Source organism: Carcharodon carcharias, chromosome 37, assembly GCF_017639515.1.
Source record: "Carcharodon carcharias isolate sCarCar2 chromosome 37, sCarCar2.pri, whole genome shotgun sequence".
Lineage (NCBI taxonomy): Eukaryota > Metazoa > Chordata > Chondrichthyes > Lamniformes > Lamnidae > Carcharodon > Carcharodon carcharias.
The window spans coordinates 7,161,799-7,186,185 of NC_054503.1; the positions used below are offsets into that span (position 1 = coordinate 7,161,799).

The 24,387-nt window shown below is 47.4% G+C and overlaps 1 protein-coding gene across 3 annotated transcripts in view; it reads right to left on the minus strand.

Annotated features, from left to right (window-relative positions):
- Nucleotides 1-24,387, minus strand: part of ltbp3 (latent transforming growth factor beta binding protein 3) — a 155,850-nt gene that overhangs the window by 46,059 nt on the left and 85,404 nt on the right. For all 3 annotated transcript variants that reach the window (XM_041179866.1, XM_041179865.1, XM_041179864.1), the window contains exon 4: nucleotides 20,668-20,770. In XM_041179866.1, coding sequence (XP_041035800.1) covers nucleotides 20,668-20,770 — 103 coding nt within the window. The remainder of the gene's footprint in view (nucleotides 1-20,667; nucleotides 20,771-24,387) is intronic.

The following is a 24,387-nucleotide window of genomic DNA, read 5'->3' on the forward strand; positions in this document are numbered from 1 at the left end:
AAGTGTTCCTGAAAACAAAACTGGCGGCTTGAATGTCCCTCTGCTTTTCATTCTTACATAACATAATGAGTTGGCTAAACTTGAGACATGATTCCAATCCTGCGAAAACAATTTCTCTTCCCTGACATCTGCTCAAAGGCTCTTTTGTCTGGGCTATACACAGCTGTTTTCCACACTCAATGCAGTGTTGAAGTTCTTGTCCCTCATACACCCGCCACCACCCCACCCCCACCAACAACAGGGGTTGTCCTCTCGCTGTCAGAAGGCTAGTGTTGCCAAAGGGCCCAGTTACTCAAGTAATGCAGAGCGAGCGAGCGATTGCTACAAGTGGGTAGATGCAGGGTTGGGAGGGTGCGGGCCAGGGGTGGTGGGTGGGTGGGTGGGGGAGGGGGGTTGGTGGTGTCAGATGGAGCAGAATCTGATTCCTCTCCTTGTCCGACGCTTGGCGTCCTGCAGGCATGACGGGGTGGAGACCGGAGGGAGCTCGGTCCCTGGCTGAGATCGGTCAGTGGAACACAAATAGCGGGCCTCAGGCCAAGGGTCTCTAAGTGTCCACCCCTCATCACGGTGCGCCGCCTCTCCTGCTGGTCCATCGAAAGGGAATTTGGATGGCGAGGGGCAAGGTGGCATTTACTCTGTAGTCTTTATTCTGTTGTTTCCAAGTTTGGCGCTGATTCCGAAGACTTTGTACAGAAGGAATCTGTTGAATTTACTAAATTATTGTTCTTGGCGAAACGCCTCAATAATTCATGGTTGCAAAACGTCAAAGAATTTTTAACCATCGCATTACCTCATATACCCTACACCCCTCACTTGTAACACTGATATACCCTATACTCCTCACTGTAACACTGATATACCCTACACCCCTCACTGTAACACTGATATACCCCATACAACTCACTGTAAAAACGATATCCCCCACACACCTCACTGTAACACTGATATACCCCATTCTCCTCACTGTAACACTGATATACCCCACACACCTCACTGTAACACTGATATACCCCATACTCCTCACTGTAACACTGATATACCCCATACACCTCACTGTAAAAACGATATCCCCCACACACCTCACTGTAACACTGATATACCCCATAATCCTCACTGTAACACTGATATACCCCACACCCCTCACTGTAACACTGATATACCCCATACTCCTCACTGTAACACTGATATACCCCACACCCCTCACTGTAACACTGATATACCCCATACTCCTCACTGTAACACTGATATACCCCACACCCCTCACGGTAGCGCTCGGATATACCCCACACCCCTCATTGTAACACTCTCTGATATACCCCACACCCGTCATGTAACACTCTCGATATACCCCACACCCCTACCTATAACACTCTGATATAACCCACACCCCTCACTGTAACTGTCTCTGATATACCCCACACACCTAACTGTAACACTCTCTAATATACTCCACACCCCTCACTGTAACATTCTCAGATATACCACACACTCCTCACTGTAACACTGATATACCCTATACTCCTCACTGTAACACTGATATACCCTACACCCCTCACTGTAACACTGATATACCCCATACAACTCACTGTAAAAACGATATCCCCACACACCTCACTGTAACACTGATATACCCCATACTCCTCACTGTAACACTGATATATCCTACACCCCTCACTGTAACACTGATATACCCTACACCCCTCACTGTAACACTGATATACCCACACCCCTCACTGTAACACTGATATACCCCACAGCCCTTACTGTAACACTGATATACCCCATACAACTCACTGTAACACTGATATACCCCACACACCTCACTGTAACACTGATATACCCCATACTCATCACTGTAACACTGATATACCCCATACACCTCACTGTAAAAACGATATCCCCCACACACCTCACTGTAACACTGATATACCCTATACTCCTCACTGTAACACTGATATACCCTACACTCCTCACTGTAACACTGATATACCCCATACAACTCACTGTAAAAACGATATCCCCACACACCTCACTGTAACACTGATATACCCCATACTCCTCACTGTAACACTGATATATCCTACACCCCTCACTGTAACACTGATATACCCTACACCCCTCACTGTAACACTGATATACCCACACCCCTCACTGTAACACTGATATACCCCCCAGCCCTTACTGTAACACTGATATACCCCATACAACTCACTGTAAAAACGATATCCCCCACACACCTCACTGTAACACTGATATACCCCACACCCCTCACTGTAACACTGATATACCCCATACTCCTCACTGTAACACTGATATATCCTACACCCCTCACTGTAACACTGATATACCCCACACACCTCACTGTGACACTGATATACCCACACCCCTCACTGTAACACTGATATACCCCATGCTCCTCACTGTAACACTGATATACCCTACACCCCTCAGTGTAACACTGATATACCCCATACACCTCACTGTAACACTGATATACCCCACACCCCTCACTGTAACACTGAAATACCCCATACTCCTCACTGTAACACTGATATACCCCACACCCCTCACTGTAACACTGATATACCCCATACTCCTCACTGTAACACTGATATACCCCACACCCCTCACTGTAACACTGAAATACCCCATACTCCTCACTGTAACACTGATATACCCCACACCCCTCACTGTAACACTGATATACCCCATAATCCTCACTGTAACACTGATATACCCCACACCCCTCACTGTAACACTGATATACCCCATACTCCTCACTGTAACACTGATATACCCCACACCCCTCACGGTAGCGCTCGGATATACCCCACACCCCTCACTGTAACACTCTCTGATATACCCCACACCCGTCATGTAACACTCTCGATATACCCCACACCCCTACCTATAACACTCTGATATAACCCACACCCCTCACTGTAACTGTCTCTGATATACCCCACACACCTAACTGTAACACTCTCTAATATACTCCACACCCCTCACTGTAACATTCTCAGATATACCACACACTCCTCACTGTAACACTGATATACCCTATACTCCTCACTGTAACACTGATATACCCTACACCCCTCACTGTAACACTGATATACCCCATACAACTCACTGTAAAAACGATATCCCCACACACCTCACTGTAACACTGATATACCCCATACTCCTCACTGTAACACTGATATATCCTACAGCCCTCACTGTAACACTGATATACCCTACACCCCTCACTGTAACACTGATATACCCACACCCCTCACTGTAACACTGATATACCCCCCAGCCCTTACTGTAACACTGATATACCCCATACAACTCACTGTAACACTGATATACCCCATACTCCTCACTGTAACACTGATATACCCCACACCCCTCACGGTAGCGCTCGGATATACCCCACAGCCCTCACTGTAACACTCTCTGATATACCCCACACCCGTCATGTAACACTCTCGATATACCCCACACCCCTCCCTATAACACTCTGATATAACCCACACCCCTCACTGTAACTGTCTCTGATATACCCCACACACCTAACTGTAACACTCTCTGATATACTCCACACCCCTCACTGTAACATTCTCAGATATACCACACACTCCTCACTGTAACGCTCTCTGATATACCCCACATCCCTCACTGTAACACTCTCTGATATACCCCACACCCCTCAGTGTAACACTCTCTGATATACCCCACAACCCTTACTGTAACACTCTCTGATATACTCCACACCCCTCACTGTATAACTCTGATATACCCCACACCCCTCACTGTAACACTCTGATATACTCCACATCCCTCACTGTAACACTCCGATATACCCTACACCCTTCACTGTAACATTCCCTGATATATCCCACACTGTAACACTCTGATATACCCCACATCCCTCACTGTAACTCTCTCTGATATAAACCACACACCTCACTGTAACACTCTCTGATTCCCCTAACATCACTCACTGTAACACTCTGATATACTCCGCACCCCTCACTATAACCCTCTCTTATATACCCCACACCCCTCACTGTAACACACTCTGATATACTCCACACCCCTCACTGTAACACTCTGATACACCCCACACCCCTCGCTGTAACACTCTGATATAACCCACACCCCTCACTGTAACTGTCTTTGACATACCCCACACCCCTCACTGTAACACTCTGATATACCCCACACCCCTCACTGTAACACACTCTGATATACCCCACACCCCTCAATGTAACTCTCTCTGATATACCCTACAGCCCTCACTGTAACACTCTCTGATATACCCCACATCATTCGCTGTCACAGTCTGATATACCCCACATCTCTCACTGTAATACTCCCTGATATACCCCACACCAGTCACTGTAACACTCTCTGATACACCCCACACCCCTCGCTGTAACACTCTGATATAACCCACACCCCTCACTGTAACTGTCTTTGACATACCCCACACCCCTCACTGTAACACTCTCTGATATACTCCACACCCCTCAATGTAACACTCAGATATACCACACACAACCCACTGTAACGCTCTCTGATATACCCCATATCCCTCACTATAACACTCTCTGATATACCCCACACCCCTCATTGTAACACTCTCTGATATACCCCACACCCCTCACTGTAACACTCTCTGATATACTCCTCACCCCTCACTGTATAACTCTGATATACCCCACACACCTCGATGTAACACTGTGGTATACCCCACACCCCTCACTGTAACACTCTGATACACACCACATCCCTCAGTGTAACACTCTCTGATATACCCCACACTGTAACACTCTGATATATCCCACACACCTCACTGTAACACTCCGATATACCCCACACCCCTTACTGTAACATTCTCTAATATATCCCACACTGTAACACTCTGATATACCCCACATCCCTCACTGTAACACTCTCTGATATACCTCACATCACTCACTGTAACACTCTGATATACCCCACACTCCTCACTGTAACACTCTGATATCCCCCACACCCCTCACTATAACACTCTCTTATATACCCCACATCCCTCACTGTAACACTCTCTGATATACACCACACCCCTCATTGTAACATTCCCTGATATACCCCACACCCCTCACAGTAACACTCTCTGATATACTCCACACCCCTCACTGTAACACTCAGATATACCACACACACCCCACTGTAACACTCTCTGATATACCCCACACCCCTCACTGTAACACTCTCTGATATACCCCACACCCCTCACTGTAACACTCTGATATACCCCACACTCCTCACTGTAACACTCTGATATCCCCCACACCCCTCACTATAACACTCTCTTATATACCCCACATCCATCACTGTAACACTCTCTGATATACACCACACCCCTCACTGTAACACTCTCTGATATACCCCACATCACTCACTATAACACTGTAATACACCCCTCACTGCAACACACTCTGAGATACCTACACCCCTCACTGTAACACCCTCTGATATACCCCACATCCCTCACTGTAACACTCTCTGATGTACCCCACATCCCTCACTGTAACACTCTCTGATATACCCCACACCCCTCACTGTAACACTCTCTGATATACCCCACACTGTAACACTCTGATATGTCCCACACCCCTCACTGTAACACTCCGATATACCCCACACCCCTCACTGTAACACTCTCTGATATACCCCACATCCCTCACTGTAACACTCTCTGATATACCCCACATCACTCACTATAACACTGTAATACACCCCTCACTGCAACACACTCTGAGATACCTACACCCCTCAGTGTAACACTCTGATATACCCCACATCCCTCACTGTAACACTCCGATATACCCCACACCCCTCACTGTAACATTCTCTGATATATCCCACACCCCTCACTGTAACACTCTCTGATGTACCCCACATCCCTCACTGTAACACTCTCTGATATACCCCACACCACTCACTGTAACACTCTGATATACCCCACACCCCTCACTGTAACACTCTCTGATATACCCCACATCCCTCACTGTAACACTCTCTGATGTACCCCACATCCCTCACTGTAACAGTCTCTGATATACCCCACACCACTCACTGTAAAACTCTGATATACCCCACACCCCTCACTGTAACACTCTCTGATATACCCCACACTGTAACACTCTGATATGTCCCACACCCCTCACTGTAACACTCCGATATACCCCACACCCCTCACTGTAACATTCTCTGATATATCCCACACCCCTCACTGTAACACTCTCTGATGTACCCCACACCCCTCACTGTAACACTCTCTGATGTACCCCACATCCCACACTGTAACACTCTCTGATATACCCCACACCCCTCACTGTAACACTCTCTGATATACCCCACACCCCTCACTGTTACACTCTCTTGCGTACCCCACACTCCTCATTCTAACACTCTGAAATCCCCCACATCCCTCACTGTAACACTCTCTGATATACCCCACACCACTCATTGTAACATTCCCTGATATACCCCACACCACTCACTGTAACACTCTGATATACCCCACACCCCTCACTGTAACACTCTCTGATATACCCCACACCGCTCACTGTAACACTCTCTGATATACTCCACATCACTTAGTGTCATACTCTGATATACCCCACACCCCTGACTGTAACACTCTCTGACGTACCCCACATCACTCACTGTCACACTCTGATATACCACACACCCCTCACTATAACACTCTTATATACACGACATCCCTCACTGTAACACTCTGATATACCCCACATCACTCACTATAACACTGTAATACACCCCTCACTGTAACACACTCTGATATACCCCACATCCCTCACTGTAACACTCTGATATACCCCACACCCCTCACTATAACACTCTCTGATGTTCCCCACACCCCTCACTGTAACACTCTCTGATATACCCACACCACTCACTGTAACACTCTGTTATATCCCACAACCCTCAATGTAACTCTCTCTGATATTCCCCACACCCCTCACTCTAACACTCTCTGATATTCCCCACACCCCTCACTGTAACACTCGGATATAACCCGCATCCCTCACTGTAACACTCTCTGATATCCTCACACTCCTCACTCTAACACTCTGATATCCCCCACATCCCTCACTGTAACACATTCTGATATACCCCACACCCCTCACTGTTACACTCTCTTGTATACCCCACACTCCTCATTGTAACACTCTCAAATATCCCATATCCCTCACTGTAACACTCCGATATACCCCGCACCCCTCACTATAACACTCTCTGATATACCCGACACCACTCACTGTGACACTCTGATATACCCCACACCACTCACTGTAACACTCTCTGATATATCCAACACCCCTCAATGTAACTCTCTTTGATATACCCCATAACCCACACTGTAACTCTCTCTGATATACCCCACAACCCTCACTGTAACACTCTCTGATATACTCCACACCCCTCACTATAACACTCCCTGATATACCCCACATCACTCAATGTCACACATTGATATTCCCCACACCCCTCACTGTAGCACTCTCTGATATACCCCACACTCCTCACTGTAACACTCTGATATAATCCACACCCCTCACTGTAACTGTCTCTGATATACCGCACATCCCTCACTGTAACACTCTCTGATATACACCACACCCCTGATTGTAACACTCTCTGATATACCCCACACCCCTCACTGTAACATTCTCCGATATATCCCACACCCCTCACTGTAACACTCTCTGATGTACCCCACATCCCTCACTGTAACACTCTCTGATATACCCCACACCACTCACGGTAACACTCTGATATACCCCACACCCCTCACTGTAACACCCTCTGATATACCCCACATCCCTCACTGTAACAATCTCTGATATACCCCACACCACTCATTGTAACATTCCCTGATATACCCCACACCACTCACTGTAACACTCTGATATACCCCACACCCCTCACTGTAACACTCTCTGATATACCCCACACCGCTCACTGTAACACTCTCTGATATACTCCACATCACTTAGTGTCATACTCTGATATACCCCACACCCCTGACTGTAACACTCTCTGACGTACCCCACATCACTCACTGTCACACTCTGATATACCACACACCCCTCACTGTAACACTCTCTGACGTACCCCACATCCCTCACTGGAACACTCTCTGATATACCCCACACCCCTCACTGTAACACTCGCTGATATATCCCACACCCCTCAATGTAACTCTCATTGATATATCCCACACCCCTCACTGTAACACTCTGATATAGCCCACATCCCTCACTGTAACACTGTAATACACCCCTCACTGTAACACACTTTGATATACCCCAGATCCCTCACTATAACTCTCTGAAATACCCCACACCCTTCACTGTAACAGTCTCTGATATACCCCACACTGTAACACTCTGATATGTCCCACACCCCTCACTGTAACACTCCGATATACCCCACACCCCTCACTGTAACATTCTCTGATATATCCCACACCCCTCACTGTAACACTCTCTGATGTACCCCACACCCCTCACTGTAACACTCTCTGATGTACCCCACATCCCACACTGTAACACTCTCTGATATACCCCACACCCCTCACTGTAACACTCTCTGATATACCCCACACCCCTCACTGTTACACTCTCTTGCGTACCCCACACTCCTCATTCTAACACTCTGAAATCCCCCACATCCCTCACTGTAACACTCTCTGATATACCCCACACCACTCATTGTAACATTCCCTGATATACCCCACACCACTCACTGTAACACTCTGATATACCCCACACCCCTCACTGTAACACTCTCTGATATACCCCACACCGCTCACTGTAACACTCTCTGATATACTCCACATCACTTAGTGTCATACTCTGATATACCCCACACCCCTGACTGTAACACTCTCTGACGTACCCCACATCACTCACTGTCACACTCTGATATACCACACACCCCTCACTATAACACTCTTATATACACGACATCCCTCACTGTAACACTCTCTGATATACCCCACATCACTCACTATAACACTGTAATACACCCCTCACTGTAACACACTCTGATATACCCCACATCCCTCACTGTAACACTCTGATATACCCCACACCCCTCACTATAACACTCTCTGATGTTCCCCACACCCCTCACTGTAACACTCTCTGATATACCCACACCACTCACTGTAACACTCTGTTATATCCCACAACCCTCAATGTAACTCTCTCTGATATTCCCCACACCCCTCACTCTAACACTCTCTGATATTCCCCACACCCCTCACTGTAACACTCGGATATAACCCGCATCCCTCACTGTAACACTCTCTGATATCCTCACACTCCTCACTCTAACACTCTGATATCCCCCACATCCCTCACTGTAACACATTCTGATATACCCCACACCCCTCACTGTTACACTCTCTTGTATACCCCACACTCCTCATTGTAACACTCTCAAATATCCCATATCCCTCACTGTAACACTCCGATATACCCCGCACCCCTCACTATAACACTCTCTGATATACCCGACACCACTCACTGTGACACTCTGATATACCCCACACCACTCACTGTAACACTCTCTGATATATCCAACACCCCTCAATGTAACTCTCTTTGATATACCCCATAACCCACACTGTAACTCTCTCTGATATACCCCACAACCCTCACTGTAACACTCTCTGATATACACCACACCCCTCACTATAACACTCCCTGATATACCCCACATCACTCAATGTCACACATTGATATTCCCCACACCCCTCACTGTAGCACTCTCTGATATACCCCACACTCCTCACTGTAACACTCTGATATAATCCACACCCCTCACTGTAACTGTCTCTGATATACCGCACATCCCTCACTGTAACACTCTCTGATATACACCACACCCCTGATTGTAACACTCTCTGATATACCCCACACCCCTCACTGTAACATTCTCTGATATATCCCACACCCCTCACTGTAACACTCTCTGATGTACCCCACATCCCTCACTGTAACACTCTCTGATATACCCCACACCACTCACGGTAACACTCTGATATACCCCACACCCCTCACTGTAACACCCTCTGATATACCCCACATCCCTCACTGTAACAATCTCTGATATACCCCACACCACTCATTGTAACATTCCCTGATATACCCCACACCACTCACTGTAACACTCTGATATACCCCACACCCCTCACTGTAACACTCTCTGATATACCCCACACCGCTCACTGTAACACTCTCTGATATACTCCACATCACTTAGTGTCATACTCTGATATACCCCACACCCCTGACTGTAACACTCTCTGACGTACCCCACATCACTCACTGTCACACTCTGATATACCACACACCCCTCACTGTAACACTCTCTGACGTACCCCACATCCCTCACTGGAACACTCTCTGATATACCCCACACCCCTCACTGTAACACTCGCTGATATATCCCACACCCCTCAATGTAACTCTCATTGATATATCCCACACCCCTCACTGTAACACTCTGATATAGCCCACATCCCTCACTGTAACACTGTAATACACCCCTCACTGTAACACACTTTGATATACCCCAGATCCCTCACTATAACTCTCTGAAATACCCCACACCCTTCACTGTAACAGTCTCTGATATACCGCATACCCCTCACTGTAACACTCTCTGATATACTCCACACCCCTCACTGCAACACACTCTGATATACCCCACACTCCTCAGTCTAACACTCTGATATACCCCACATCCCTCACTGTAACACTCTCTGATATGCCCCACACCCCTCACTGTAATACTCTCTGACATACCCCATACCCCTCACTGTAACTCTCTCTGATATTCCCCACACCCCTCATTGTAACATTCCCTGATATACTCCACATCACTCAGTGTCACACTCTGATATACCCCACACACCTGACTGTAATACTCTCTGACGTACCCCACATCACTCACTGTAACACTCGGATATAACCCACATGCCTCACTGTAACACTCTCTGGTATACCCCACATCACTCACTTTCACACTCTGATATACCACACACCCCTCACTATAACACTCTTATATACACGACATCCCTCACTGTAACATTCTCTGATATACCCCACATCACTCACTATAACACTGTAATACACCCATCACTGTAACACACTCTGATATACCCCACATCCCTCACTGTAACACTCTGATATACCCCACACCCCTCACTGTAACACTCTGTGATATACCCCACACCACTCGCTGTAACACTCTGATATACCCCACACCCCTTACCGTAACTCTCTCTGATATTCCCCACACCCCTCACTGTAACGCTCTCTGATATACCCCACATCATCACTGTAACACTCTGATATACACCACACTCCTCACTGTAACACTCTGATATACCCCACACCCCTCACTGTAACACTCTCTGACGTACCCCACACTCCTCAGTGTAACACTCTGATATACCCCACATCACTCACTGTAACACTCTGATATACGCCACACTCCTTGCTGTAACACACTCTGATATACCCCACACCCCTCATTGTAACACTCTGATATATTCCACACCCCTCACTGTAACACTCTCTGATATACCCCACATCACTCTGTGTAACACTCTCAGATATACCCCACACTCCTCACTGTAACACTCTGATAGACCCCACACCCCTCACTGTAACACTCTCTGACGTACCCCACACCCCTCACTGTAACACTCGGATATAACCTGCATCCCTCACTGTAGCACTCTCTGATATACCCCACACCCCTCACTGTAACACTCTCTGATATCCCCCACACCCCTCACTGTAACACTCTCTGATATACCCCACACCCCTCATTGTAACACTCTCTGATATACCCCATACCCCTCATTGTAACACTCTCTGATATACCCCATATCCCTCACTGTAACACTCCGATATACCCCGCACCCCTCATTGTAACACTCTCTGATATACCCCACACCACTCACTGTAACACCCGGATATGACCCGCATCCCTCACTGTAACACTCTCTCATATACCCCACACCCCTCATTGTAACACTCTCTGATATACCCCACAGCCCTCACTGTAACTCTCTCTGATATACTCCACACCCCTCACTGTAACACTCTCTGATTTACTCCACACCCCTCACTATAACACTCTCTGATACACCCCACACCCCTCACTGTAACACTCTCTGATATACCCCACATTACTCACTGTCACACTCTGATATTCCCCACACCCCTCAATGTAACATTCTCTGATATACCCCACATCACTCACTGTAACACTCTGATATACCCCACACCCCTCCCTGTAACACTCTCTGACGTACCCCACATCCCTCACTGTAACACTTGGATATAACCCGCATCCCTCACTATAACACTCTCTGATATACACCACATTCCTCACTGTAACACTCTCTGATATACCCCACACCCCTCATTGTAACACTCTCTGATATACCCCTTATCCCTCACTATAACACTCCGATATACCCCACATCCCTCACTGTAACACTCTGATATACCCCACACTCCTCTCTTTAACACTCTGATATTAAGCCTGGGAATTTGCTGGTGTGAATTTCAGGAACACCAGCAGCAATGCTAAGCCAGAATGGGGCTCTGGCAAGGGACCGTGTAATAGTGGAGAGATGATGGAACAGAAGATGACTCGAGTGCTGGTATCAGTCACGGAGCGGCATGACAACAGATGGAGAACCAGGATCATAATGGAGAGGGCAACAGAGCAGGCAGCAGTAATGAGGGAGTATTCTACACACTAGCAGGGGAACAATCAGTGGCACAGAGAGCATGCAGGAGAAGCCGGGCATTCCCTGCCACCCACGCTACATGTCAAAGAATCACAGAATTGTTACAGTGCAGAAGGAGACCATTCGGCCCATTCTGTCTGCACCGGCTCTCCAAATGACCAGTTCACCTACTGCCATTCTCTCGCCTTAGCCCCGTAACCCTGCACATTCTTCCTCTTCCGATAACAGTCTAATTCCCTTTTTAATTCCTCGATTGAACCTGCCTCCACTACACTCTCAGGCAGCGCATTCCAGGTCATAACCATTCGCTGCGTGAAAAGGTGTGAATTTCATGTCACTTTTGCTTCTTTTGCCAATGACCTTAAATCTGTGCGCCCTCATTCTTGATCCTTCCACCAACGGGAACAGTTTCTCTACTCTGCCTGGGCCCCTGAACATTTTGAATACCCCTATCAAATCTCTTCTCAGCCTTCTTTTCTGCAAGGAAAGCAGTCCCAACTTCTCCAATATATCTTCATAACTGACGTTCCTAACTTATTTGATTATCTCACTTTCATCATGCATCATCTCAGGGGGGCGGTGTGTGCGTGTGTGTGTGTAAGACAGAATGCCGAATATGGATCCCCAGTATGTTTGCTCTCTTGAGTCACCTGCAACTCCAATGGCTACTTCCACTGAAGTTATTTAAGGTCCTAACAACTGGCAATGAAATTACTGGAGCCCTCATTGGCATCAAACACCCTAGCTTGGTTCTAGCTCATTGCTCAGTCAATGTGTACATCAGGTACTTTGAGAAAGGAATGTCTTTTCAGATATACCACAAGAATGTGTTTGGCATCCACCCTGACCCAAGGATGCCAGGAATTGGGTCTTGAAACAATACTGAGGCATTCCTGTGGACACTCATGCGCAGATCCACTCAGCAACCAGCAGCTGCACATCAGGATCCTAGAGGAGGGTGCTGGGAGTCAGTCACTAGCCTCTCATCACTGTCACCCAGCTTCGATGAATGCATCCACCTCTCCTCTTCTGGAGTCCTCCTGCTCCAAACTTCTTCCAATTCATGCTTATTGTACAGAATCCCAATGGATGAAACCCCTTCCCATCCATTCCAATTATACAGCAAACCTGAGCAGAACTGCCCCTAACTGAACGCAACTGACACGATCACACTCAATGGGAATGCCTTGGCATGTGGATTAGCCTGCAAACACTTGCTCAAATCCACATAGGTAACATATCGGAAGCCAGCGAGACAGCTCTTAAGTTCAGTAGGCAGCAAGGTATTGGGGAAGTGATGGTGTAGTGGCATTGTTGCTGGCCTAGTAATCCAGAGACCCAGGGTAAATTCTCTGGGGGTCTGGGTTCAAATCCAGCCCTTGGCAAATGGTAGAATTTGAGTTCAATGAAAATGTGGAATTAAACGATGATCATGAAACTATGGGGGCTGGAAGGAGGACGACCTCCTTGTGAACCTGCTCCTGGGCCTGGCCAAGTTAGCCATTAACAGGTCCAGGCAGTGGGTGATCAAGGGGGTCGTCCGACCTGACTGTCTGCCCTTCTTCTGAGGCTATGTTTGTGGCTGGATGTCCCTGGAGAGGGGGCATGCAGTGTCTGCTGGCACTGTTGAGGCCTTCCATGGGGACTGGGGTGTCTTATCGACCCCCTTAATCACATTTTGATTTGATGTTTGTAAGTTTTCTTTAAATTTTGTCCCTGGTTTTGCAGTTACCCTAATTTAGGGGCTGCGTTTATTTTGTCCTTCATTTTGTTATTTTAGTTTATTTGGTTGACTCCAAAAAGAGTTATAACTGGGGATAGCTGGGACACTGGTGGGGGTGGGTGGGGGGGGGGGGGTGGTTTGAAGTAGATTTGACTAGGCAATAGGGAAGGCAAATGGAATGTTGGCCTTTATTTCAAAGGGAATGGAGTATAAAAATAGGGAAGTCTTGTTAAAACTATACAAGGCACTAGATAGACCATACCTAGACTACCGTGAACAGTTTTGTTCCCCTTATGTAAGGAAATATATACTGGCATTGGAGGCAGTCCAGAGAAGGTTCACTAGGTTGATCCTGGGTATGGAGGGATTTTCTTATGAGGAGAGGTTGAGCAGGTTGGACCTGTACTCACTGGAGTTTAGAAGAATGAGAGACGACCTTATTGAAACATAAGATTCTTAGGAGGCTTGACAGGGTAGATACTGAGAGGTTGTTTCCCCTTGTGGGAAGTTGTAGGACCAGAGGGCATAATCTCAGAGTAAGAGATCGCCCATTCAAGACAGAGATGAAGAGGAGTTTCTTCTCTCAGAATTTTTTACCCCAGAAGGCAGTAGAGGCTGGTATATTAAGTATATTCAAGGCTGAGATAGACAGATTTTTAATAAGTAAGGGAATCAAGGGTTATGGAGGAAAGGCAGGAAACTGGAATTGAGGATTATCAGATCAGCCATGATCTCATTGAATGGTGGATCAGACTACTTCTATATACTGCTCCTACCTCTTATGGTCTTATGTGAACTCTCTCCAGCAAAGAAAGCAGCTGTATCTTAGTTTTATCTTCACCAACTAACTGGATCCAGTTAACACTAACCACCTTCAGATGTCACTTTTGGAACACCAGGAGTAAATCTGAAAGCAGGTTTAGTCATTTCACTCTCATTCCTTCCCATCTGCAGGTGGGAATTTACAAGGTCTCACTCACCTAAAATATTTGCTTCTGCAACAGCAATTAACCTCCAACTGACCTCAGGCTGTGTTTGCTTAACAACGAATAGATTTTTCCCTCTACACCTCCATCCCCCACCAGGATGGTCTGAGGGCCCTTAGCTTCTTCCTCGAACAGAGGCCCAAACAATCCCCATCCACCACTACTCTCCTCCGTCTGGCTGAACTTGTTCTCACGCTGAACAATTTCTCCTTCAACTCCTCTCACTTCCTCCAAATAAAAGGTGTGACTATGGGTACCCGCATGGGCCCCAGCTATGCCTGTCTCTTTATGGGGTATGTGGAACATTCCTTGTTGCAGTCCTACTCCGGCCCCCTTCCACAACTCTTTCTCCAGTACATCGAAGATTACGTCGGTGCCGCTTCATGCTCTCGTCGGGACTTGGAAAAATTTATGAATTTTGCTTCCAATCTCCACCCCTCCATCATTTTCACGTGGTCCACCTCTGACACTTCCCTTCCCTTCCTTGACCTCTCTGTCTCAATCTCTGGTGATAGACTGTCCACCAATATCCATTACAAACCCACCGACTCCCACAGCTATCTCGACTACAGCTCCTCACACCCCGCTTCCTGTAAGGACTCCATCCCATTCTCTCAGTTCCTTCGCCTCCGTCGCATCTGTTCCGATGATGCTACATTCAAAAACAGTTCCTCTGACATGTCCTCCTTCTTCCTTAACCGAGGTTTTCCACCCACGGTCGTTGACAGGGCCCTCAACCGTGTTCGGCCCATCTCCCGCGCATCCGCCCTCACGCCTTCTCCTCCCTCCCAGAAACATGATAGGGTCCCCCTTGTCCTCACTTATCACCCCACCAGCCTCCGCATTCAAAGGATCATCCTCCGCCATTTCCGTCAACTCCAGCATGATGCCACCACCAAACACATCTTCCCTTCACCCCCTTTATCGGCATTCCGTAGGGATCGCTCCCTCCGGGACACCCTGGTCCACTCCTCCATCACCCCCTACTCCTCAACCCCCTCCTATGGCACCACCCCATGCCCACGCAAAAGATGCAACACCTGCCCCTTCACTTCCTCTCTCCTCACCATCCAAGGACCCAAACACTCCTTTCAAGTGAAGCAGCATTTCACTTGCATTTCCCCCAACTTAGTCTACTGCATTCGTTGCTCCCAATGTGGTCTCCTCTACATTGGAGAGACCAAACGTAAACTGGGCGACCGCTTTGCAGAACACCTGCGGTCTGTCCGCAAGAATGACCCAAACCTCCCTGTCGCTTGCCATTTCAACACTCCACCCTGCTCTCTTGCCCACATGTCTGTCCTTGGCTTGCTGCATTGTTCCAGTGAAGCCCAACGCAAACTGGAGGAACAACACCTCATCTTCCGACTAGGGACTTTACAGCCTTCCGGACTGAATATTGAATTCAACAACTTTAGGTCGTGAGCTCCCTCCCCCATCCCCACCCCCTTTCTGTTTCCCCCTTCCCTTTTTTTTCCAATAAATTATAAAGATTTTCCTTTTCCCACCTATTTCCATTATATAATAATAAAAAAAACCCCCCACTAAAGCTATACCTTGAGTGCCCTACCATCCATTCTTAATTAGCACATTCATTTAGATAATATCACCAACTTTAACTCTAACACCTATGTGTTCTATTGTACTATTGTCGTTGACATCTTTTGATGATCTGCTTCTATCACTGCTTGTTTGTCCTTACAACCACACCCCCCCACCCCCCCCTCCACCTCTCTGTCTCTCTATCTCTCCGCCCCCCACACACACACCTTAAACCAGCTTATATTTCAAATCTTTCTTGGATTCGAACTCAAGTTCTGTCGAAGGGTCATGAGGACTCGAAACGTCAACTCTTTTCTTCTCCGTCGATGCTGCCAGACCTGCTGAGTTTTTCCAGGTAATTCTGTTTTTGTAATAGATTTTGCTGCTACCCCTGTGCTCTGGTGCACAGCGTTATTCACCCATTAAAGTGGATGGGAGTAAAATCAGGAGCTGATAAGTGCGGCAGTGGAAAAGCAACCCACTTGGTAACAAAAGCTGGTGCCATCCTCCAAGTTACTGTGAGCAGCTACGGAAAAAAAATGCTGGGAATTTTCTTGCAACTTGGTTGTTCGAGGGGTGGAATTTTTCTGATTAGCCAGTGGATCGTCCACTTTAATGTCAGTGGAATTCTCTGGTGTATTTAGTTTCTCCTGCCAGAGTTAACGCGGGTAATCGGAAGGACTCCTAAAGAAATGTTGCTGATTTTTAAAAATTTGTTGCCCATCCCTAATTGCCCTTGTTCAGAGGGCATTTTAAGAGTCAACCAATGCTGTGGGGTCTGGAGTCAAATGTTGGCTGTAAGGAAGGCAGATTTCCTTCTCTGAACCAGCATGGCTGTTATCAGACTTATAATTTCCTCTCTCCTCCATCCCCACCCCTTTTCCGAATTTCCCCCTCCTTTTTGTTTTTTCCAATAATTTATATAGATTTTTCTTTTCCCACCTACTTCCATTATTTTTAAGTGTATTTCCATCCATTGTTTTATCTCTACCTTTTATCCTATTTCGATCCCTTCCCCCCACCCCACCCCCACTAGGGCTATCTGTACCTTGCTCGTCCAGCTTTCTACCCTTAATTAGCACATTCCTTTAGATAATATCGCCACCTCTTTGTCCTCGACATCTCTTGATTATCTCCATGTATCACTGGCCCTCTATCCAGCTCTTCTTGTCCCACCCCCCTTAAACCAACTTATATTTCACCTTTTTTCTATTTTTACTTATTTCTGTTGAAGGATCATTTGGACTTGAAATGTTAACTGTGTTCCTCTCCGCAGATGCTGCCAGACCTGCTGAGTTTTTCCAGGTATTTTTGTTTTGGATTTCTAGCATCTGCAGTGTTTTGTTTTTATAATTTCCAGATTTTATTAGATTCAAATTTCACCATCCCATGACTGGGATTTGAACCCAGGTCTACCAAAGCATTACGCTGGGTCTCTGGAGTGTTAGTCAGTGACAATACCACAATGCCACCCCCTCCCCCTCTGATGGCAGCTTGCCTGACAAGAAGCTCTCGATCATTCAATTAACACATTTGTCAGTTGTCGCTTGTTGGTGTGAATTAAGTTTCACAACATAAGTGGGATGGATTTCACTTCATTAGGAGCCCAAAGAAATAGCTCTGTGCCTTTTTTTAGTTGAGCCTACATTAATATCTTTCGGATGTGCCTTTCCAAGTGGATGCAAACCATAACAAAAACAGAAACAAAAACACCTGGAAAAACTCAGCATCAGTGGAGGAGAGCACAGTTGACGTTTCAAGTCCTCATGACCCTTCAACAGAACTAAGTAAAAATAGGAAATATAAACTGGTTTAAGGTGCGGGGGGGGTGGGGGGGTGTTGCTGGGACAAGAAGAGCTGGATAGAGGGCCAGTGATAGGAGGAGATAACCAAAAGATGTCACAGACAAAAGGACAAAAAGGTGTTGAAGGTAGTGATATTATCTAAAGGTCTTCAACACCTCTTTGCCCTTTTTTCTGTGACATCTTTTGGTTATCTCCACCTATCACTGGCCCTTTACATAGCTCTTCTTGTCCCATCAACCCCCCCCACCCACCTTAAACCAGCTTATATTTCACCCCTTTCCTATTTTTACTTAGTTCTGTTGAAGGGTCATGAGGACTCGAAACGTCAACTGTGCTCTTCTCCACCGATGCTGCCAGACCTGCTGAATTTTTCTAGGTATCTTTGTTTTTGTTTTTGTTTTGGATTTCCAGCATCCGCAGTTCTTTGTTTTTATCTCATGGATGCAAGCCATGTCCACTGTATTCCTAATCCAATGACACTGCCACTCCGCCACCATTTACCCCCCTACACCACCATGTGGAAACCACTGCTGCGTATAAGAGTCTCCAAACCAAATGACTGTGAAATCCACCCTGGTTGTTTCTGTTTGTTCACTTGGAATGAAAGCCCCCTCACCATCGGCGCCCACATCAGCTACCTAAGCCCAGGGAAGTTAACCATAGCTCCATATCAGCCAAGGTCCAAGCGTAGTTAGCATTACTGCTACGACTTAACCATCTGAAACCAGTACCCACAGCTAGTCCAGTTCGATGGCTCTACCCAACTTATCTGGAGTTTGCCTTCCTAAGCTACCTGGTGTACATGGTGGCATCAGCACCAGTCCCAAGGACGGGTACACCCTTAACAAGCTTTTCAAGCTCCAGCAGCGCCCCAGAGTACTGAAGACCTGCGGCACTCCAGTATCAGATTACCCGCCTGCCACAACAACAACCTGCATTTATTTACCATCCTTTCATGTAGCCAGACTTGCCGAGGCACTTCACAGAGACTTATTGGTAAAAACAGTTTTTGACACAGAGCTACTTAAGGGAGAAATTGGGAAAGGTGATCAAAACCTTGGTCACACTGGTTGGTTTTAAGGAGCATCTTAAAGGAAGAGAGAGAGAGAAGTGGAGAGCTTTAGGGAGGGACTTTTAAAATTCTTTCACGGGATGTGGGTATCGCTGGCTAGGCCAGCATTTATTACCCATCCCTAATTGCCCCCTTGAGAAGGTGGGTGGTGAGCTGCCTTCTTGAACCGCTACAGTCCCTGTGGCGTAGGTACACCCACAGCGCTGTTAGGGAGGGAGTTCCAGGATTTTGACCCAGCGACAGTGAAGGAACGGCCGATATATTTCCAAGTCAGAACAGTGAGTGACTTGGAGGGGAACTTGCAGGTGGTGGTGTTCCCCATGTGTCTGCTGCCCTTGTCCTTCTAGGTGGTAGCAGTCATGGGAGGTGCTGTCAAAGGAATTCCAGAGTTTAGTTGGTGGGGGGGGGGTGGGGTTCAGGCAGCTGAAGGCCAAGATGTGAAGAAAAGAAAGAATGCACAGAAAGTCAAGTGAGGTCCAAAATCTCAGGTGTGGTGTCCTGGAGCTCACTGAAGCATCAGCCACTCCTCCTATCTAACTAGAAATATATAGTTATCAGCTCATCGTTAGACATTTGGATCCTAAAAGGACTCTAATTACTGAGACTGTTGCCGCACTCCCCCTCCCCAACCAGCCCCCAGCCCCAATAAAGGAGGTTTATGCTGTCTGTGCCTGTGATATAAATGTACTTACAGTGCTGGTGTCGACACTTGTTGCAGTTACTGAAGCCCCACGACGTCCCCACACTCCCACAGCAATCTTCTTCTTTGGTCAGACCGGGAAGAGGGTTACTGCACTGTAAAAAAAAAAGCTGATATTACTGCCCATTCCCAGCAAAAGAACCCTCGGCGGCACCAGCTCGGCAAAGGGAGGCTTCATCGCCCCTTGGACGAGATGTCAGTGTCACTGTGTCACTATCCAAAACCATCACCTTGGGTGAGGTCTACTTTTAAAAATGTATTTGTTCATTTTGGGCGTCGCTGGCTGGGCCCAGCATTTATTGCCCATCCCTAGTTGCCCCTTGAGAAAGTGGTGGTGAGCCGCCTTCTTGAACCGCTGCGGTGCTGTTAGGGAGGGACTTCCAGGACTTTGACCCGGCAACAGTGAATGAACGGCTGATATCGTCCCAAGTCAGGATGGAGTGCAACTTGGAGAGGAACTTGCAGACTTTGTAGTGGTTTGATATAACTGAGTGGATTGCTGGGCCATTTCAGAGGACAGATAAAAGTCAACCACATTACTGTGGGTCTGGAGTCACATGTAGGCCAGACTGGGTAAGGACGGCAGATTTCCTACCCTGAAGGGACGTTAGTGAACCAGATGGGTTTTTATGACAATCGACAATGTGGTCACCATACTGAGACTAACATAGTTTAGAGCAACACAAATTGCTCCCAAGAGCCAGTGGTGCAGTGTTATCGAAGCAGGATGCATGTAGCAGTGGCAAGAAACTAGCAACCCTTAACACCCCACCACCCCAACCCCTGGTAGCTCAGTTGGTAAACCATATTGCTCGTTCTACAACTGAGCCAATCCCAGTATCCAAGTCTCTGTCCAGTTAGCTGATCCCCGATTCTGCAATACTTGGTGGTGTGAGTTGGGTACAGTTAGCCTTTGAGACCTTGAGCTGGCAAGGGGGCAAAATCCTCCTGGTGGTGGTTTTGGCTGGTGGGCACGGAATCTCCGCTGATCTCCTGCCTGTTTAGGCCCAAATTAAAAAGCAGCCACCGTCATGTCTATAGACAAGGAGATATGTTTACAAATTATCCATTCGTGGACTGTCGCTGCTGAGGCCAGAATTTGTTATCCATCCCTAATTGCCCCTTGAGAAGGTGGTGGTGAGCTGCCTTCTTGAGCCGCTGCAGTCCATGTGGTGTAGGTACACCCACAGCGCTGTTAGGGAGGGAGTTCCAGGATCTTGAACCAGCGACAGTGATATATTTCCAAGTCAGGATGGTGTGCGGCTTGGAGGGGAACTTGCAGGTGGTGGTGTTCCCATCTATCTGCTGCCCTCGTCCTTCTAGGTGGTAGAGGTCACAGTTTTGGAAGGTGCTGTCGAAGGAGCCTTGGTGAGTTGCTGCAGTGCATCTTGTAGATGGTATACACATTGCTGCCACTATGCGTCGGTGGTGGAGGAAGTAGATGTTGAAGGTGTGGATGGGCTGCCAATCAAGTGGGCTGCTTTGTCCTGGATGGTTTTGAGCTTCTTGAGTGTTGTAGGAGCTTCACTCATCCAGGCAAGTGGAGAGTATTCCGTCACACTCCTGACTTGTGCCTTGTAGATGGTGGACAGGCTTTGGGGAGTCAGGAGGTGAGTTACGCACCACAGGATTCCCAGCCTCTGACCTGGTTGTGCAGCCACAATATTTCTAAGGCTGTTCCGGTTCAGTTTCTGGTACTATGAATTGGACACATAGCTAAAACATGTAATGGCGAGTTAGATAAGTACATGAGGAAGAAAGGAATAGAAAGGTATGCTGATTGAGTGAGGTGAAGTAGAGTTGTTTATAAACACCTCCATGGACTTGTTGGGCTGTAAGGCCTGCTTTTGTCCTGCAAGTTGGATGTTGATCTATAGTGATTACCCAGCTGCCGGGGATGGGAACTGAGCCAGACAAAGCCTAATAAACTGCAACGTTCAATGCTTAGGCTGACATGTGAAGATTGGCTCTGTAAACTAGATATGATGGAATCCTACACTAGCAGGAATCAGCACCTTGAAGATGGGAGGGACCGAATGGTCTACTCCTGCTCCCATTTCCTGTGTCCTTACGAGGGGAGAAAACTCCAGGTCCATAGAACGCAATCGTACCCAAAGAAACATGAAGCAAACACAACACATATGACACAACCGGGACAAAATATGAGCAGGAAGGAGCGACAGAGTGATGGACACAGCAAAACAAAACACAAGTTTAGAACATTCACTGAGGAAAGTGGTTTTATTGTGAAGGATGTGGGTGATAATTGAAGTGTGGTTTTGAACGAAAGGTCTATAATTTCACCAAAGTAGTCTCTGACTTGCCTCAGTGGGTAGCTCTCTCACCTCTGAGTCAGAGGATTCTGGGTTCAAGTCCCACGCCAGGGGCCCAAGCAGAAAATCTAGGCTGACTCCTTGCTGTGCTGGAAAGGCAGATGAACTAATGCAGAGGCCCGAGTTCAATCCTGACCTCGGGTGTCTGTCTGTGTGGGGTTTGCACGTTCTCCCCGTGTCAATGTGGGTTTCCTCCGGTTGCCCTGGTTTCTTCCCACTGTCCAAAGATGTGCTGGTGAGGTGGGTTGGCTGGTTAGGTAAATTGTCCCCTAGTGTGTGTGTGTGTGTGTGTGTGTGTGTGTGTGCCCTGTGACGGACTGGCATCCTGTCCTGGGTGTACCCCACCTAGCGCCCATCCCCTGTGGGTATAGGCTCTGACATCCCCCCCAACCCTGAATTGGATGAAGCGGGTCTGGAAAAGTGAGTTAGGAAGGAAATGTCAACACACTGAGAGTGAGTACACGTGCTGACGGCTAGATGTTTATAAAGGGAAGAGAAGGAGGGACAGTCGGTACCTGGCGAAGATAACGTTGGCATTTACTTCATTGGATTAAAAACAATTTCTCAATTAAGAGGCCTTTGCCAAGGCTGTCATGACACGGATGAGGTAAAAGTAGGTAAAGGCAGCGGGAAAATCTGTCGCAGGCTCGATGGGCTGAATGGCCTCCTTTAGTGCTGTACTGTTCTATGATGCTATCATGCACCACCTGCCCTCTCAAGTGGACATAAAAGGTCCCAGGGTACAATGTGAAGAATCGTACAGGAAAACTCCCTGGTTTCCTGCTCAACATTTAGTCTTCAACCAACAGATTATCTGGGTTCCACTTGCCTGGATGAGTGCAGCTCTAACAACACAAGAAGCTCCACACCATCCAGCAGAGAGCAGCCCACTTGGTTAGCACCCCATCCACTCCCTCCACCACCGACACACAGTGACAGCAGCGTGTGTACCATCTACAAGATGCACCACAGCAACTCATCAAGGCTCCTTCGACAGCACCTTCCAAACCCACGACCTCTACCACCTAGAAGGACAAGGGCAGCAGACACATGGGAACACCACCACCTGCAAGTTCCCCTCCAAGTCACTCACCATCCTGACTTGGAAATATATCGGCCATTCCTTCACTGTCGCTGGGTCAAAATCATGTAACTCCCCTCCTAACAGCACTGTGGGTGTACCTACACCACAGGGGCTGCAGTGGTTCAAGAAGGCAGCTCACCACCGCCTTCTCAAGGGCAATTAGGGATGGGCAACAAATGCTGGGCCCGGCCAGTGACACCCACATCCCGTGTACAAATGAACAAAACCACCATCACTGGCACCTTCCCAGGGCAATTAGGATTGGCAATACATGACGACCTTACCAGAGGGGAGG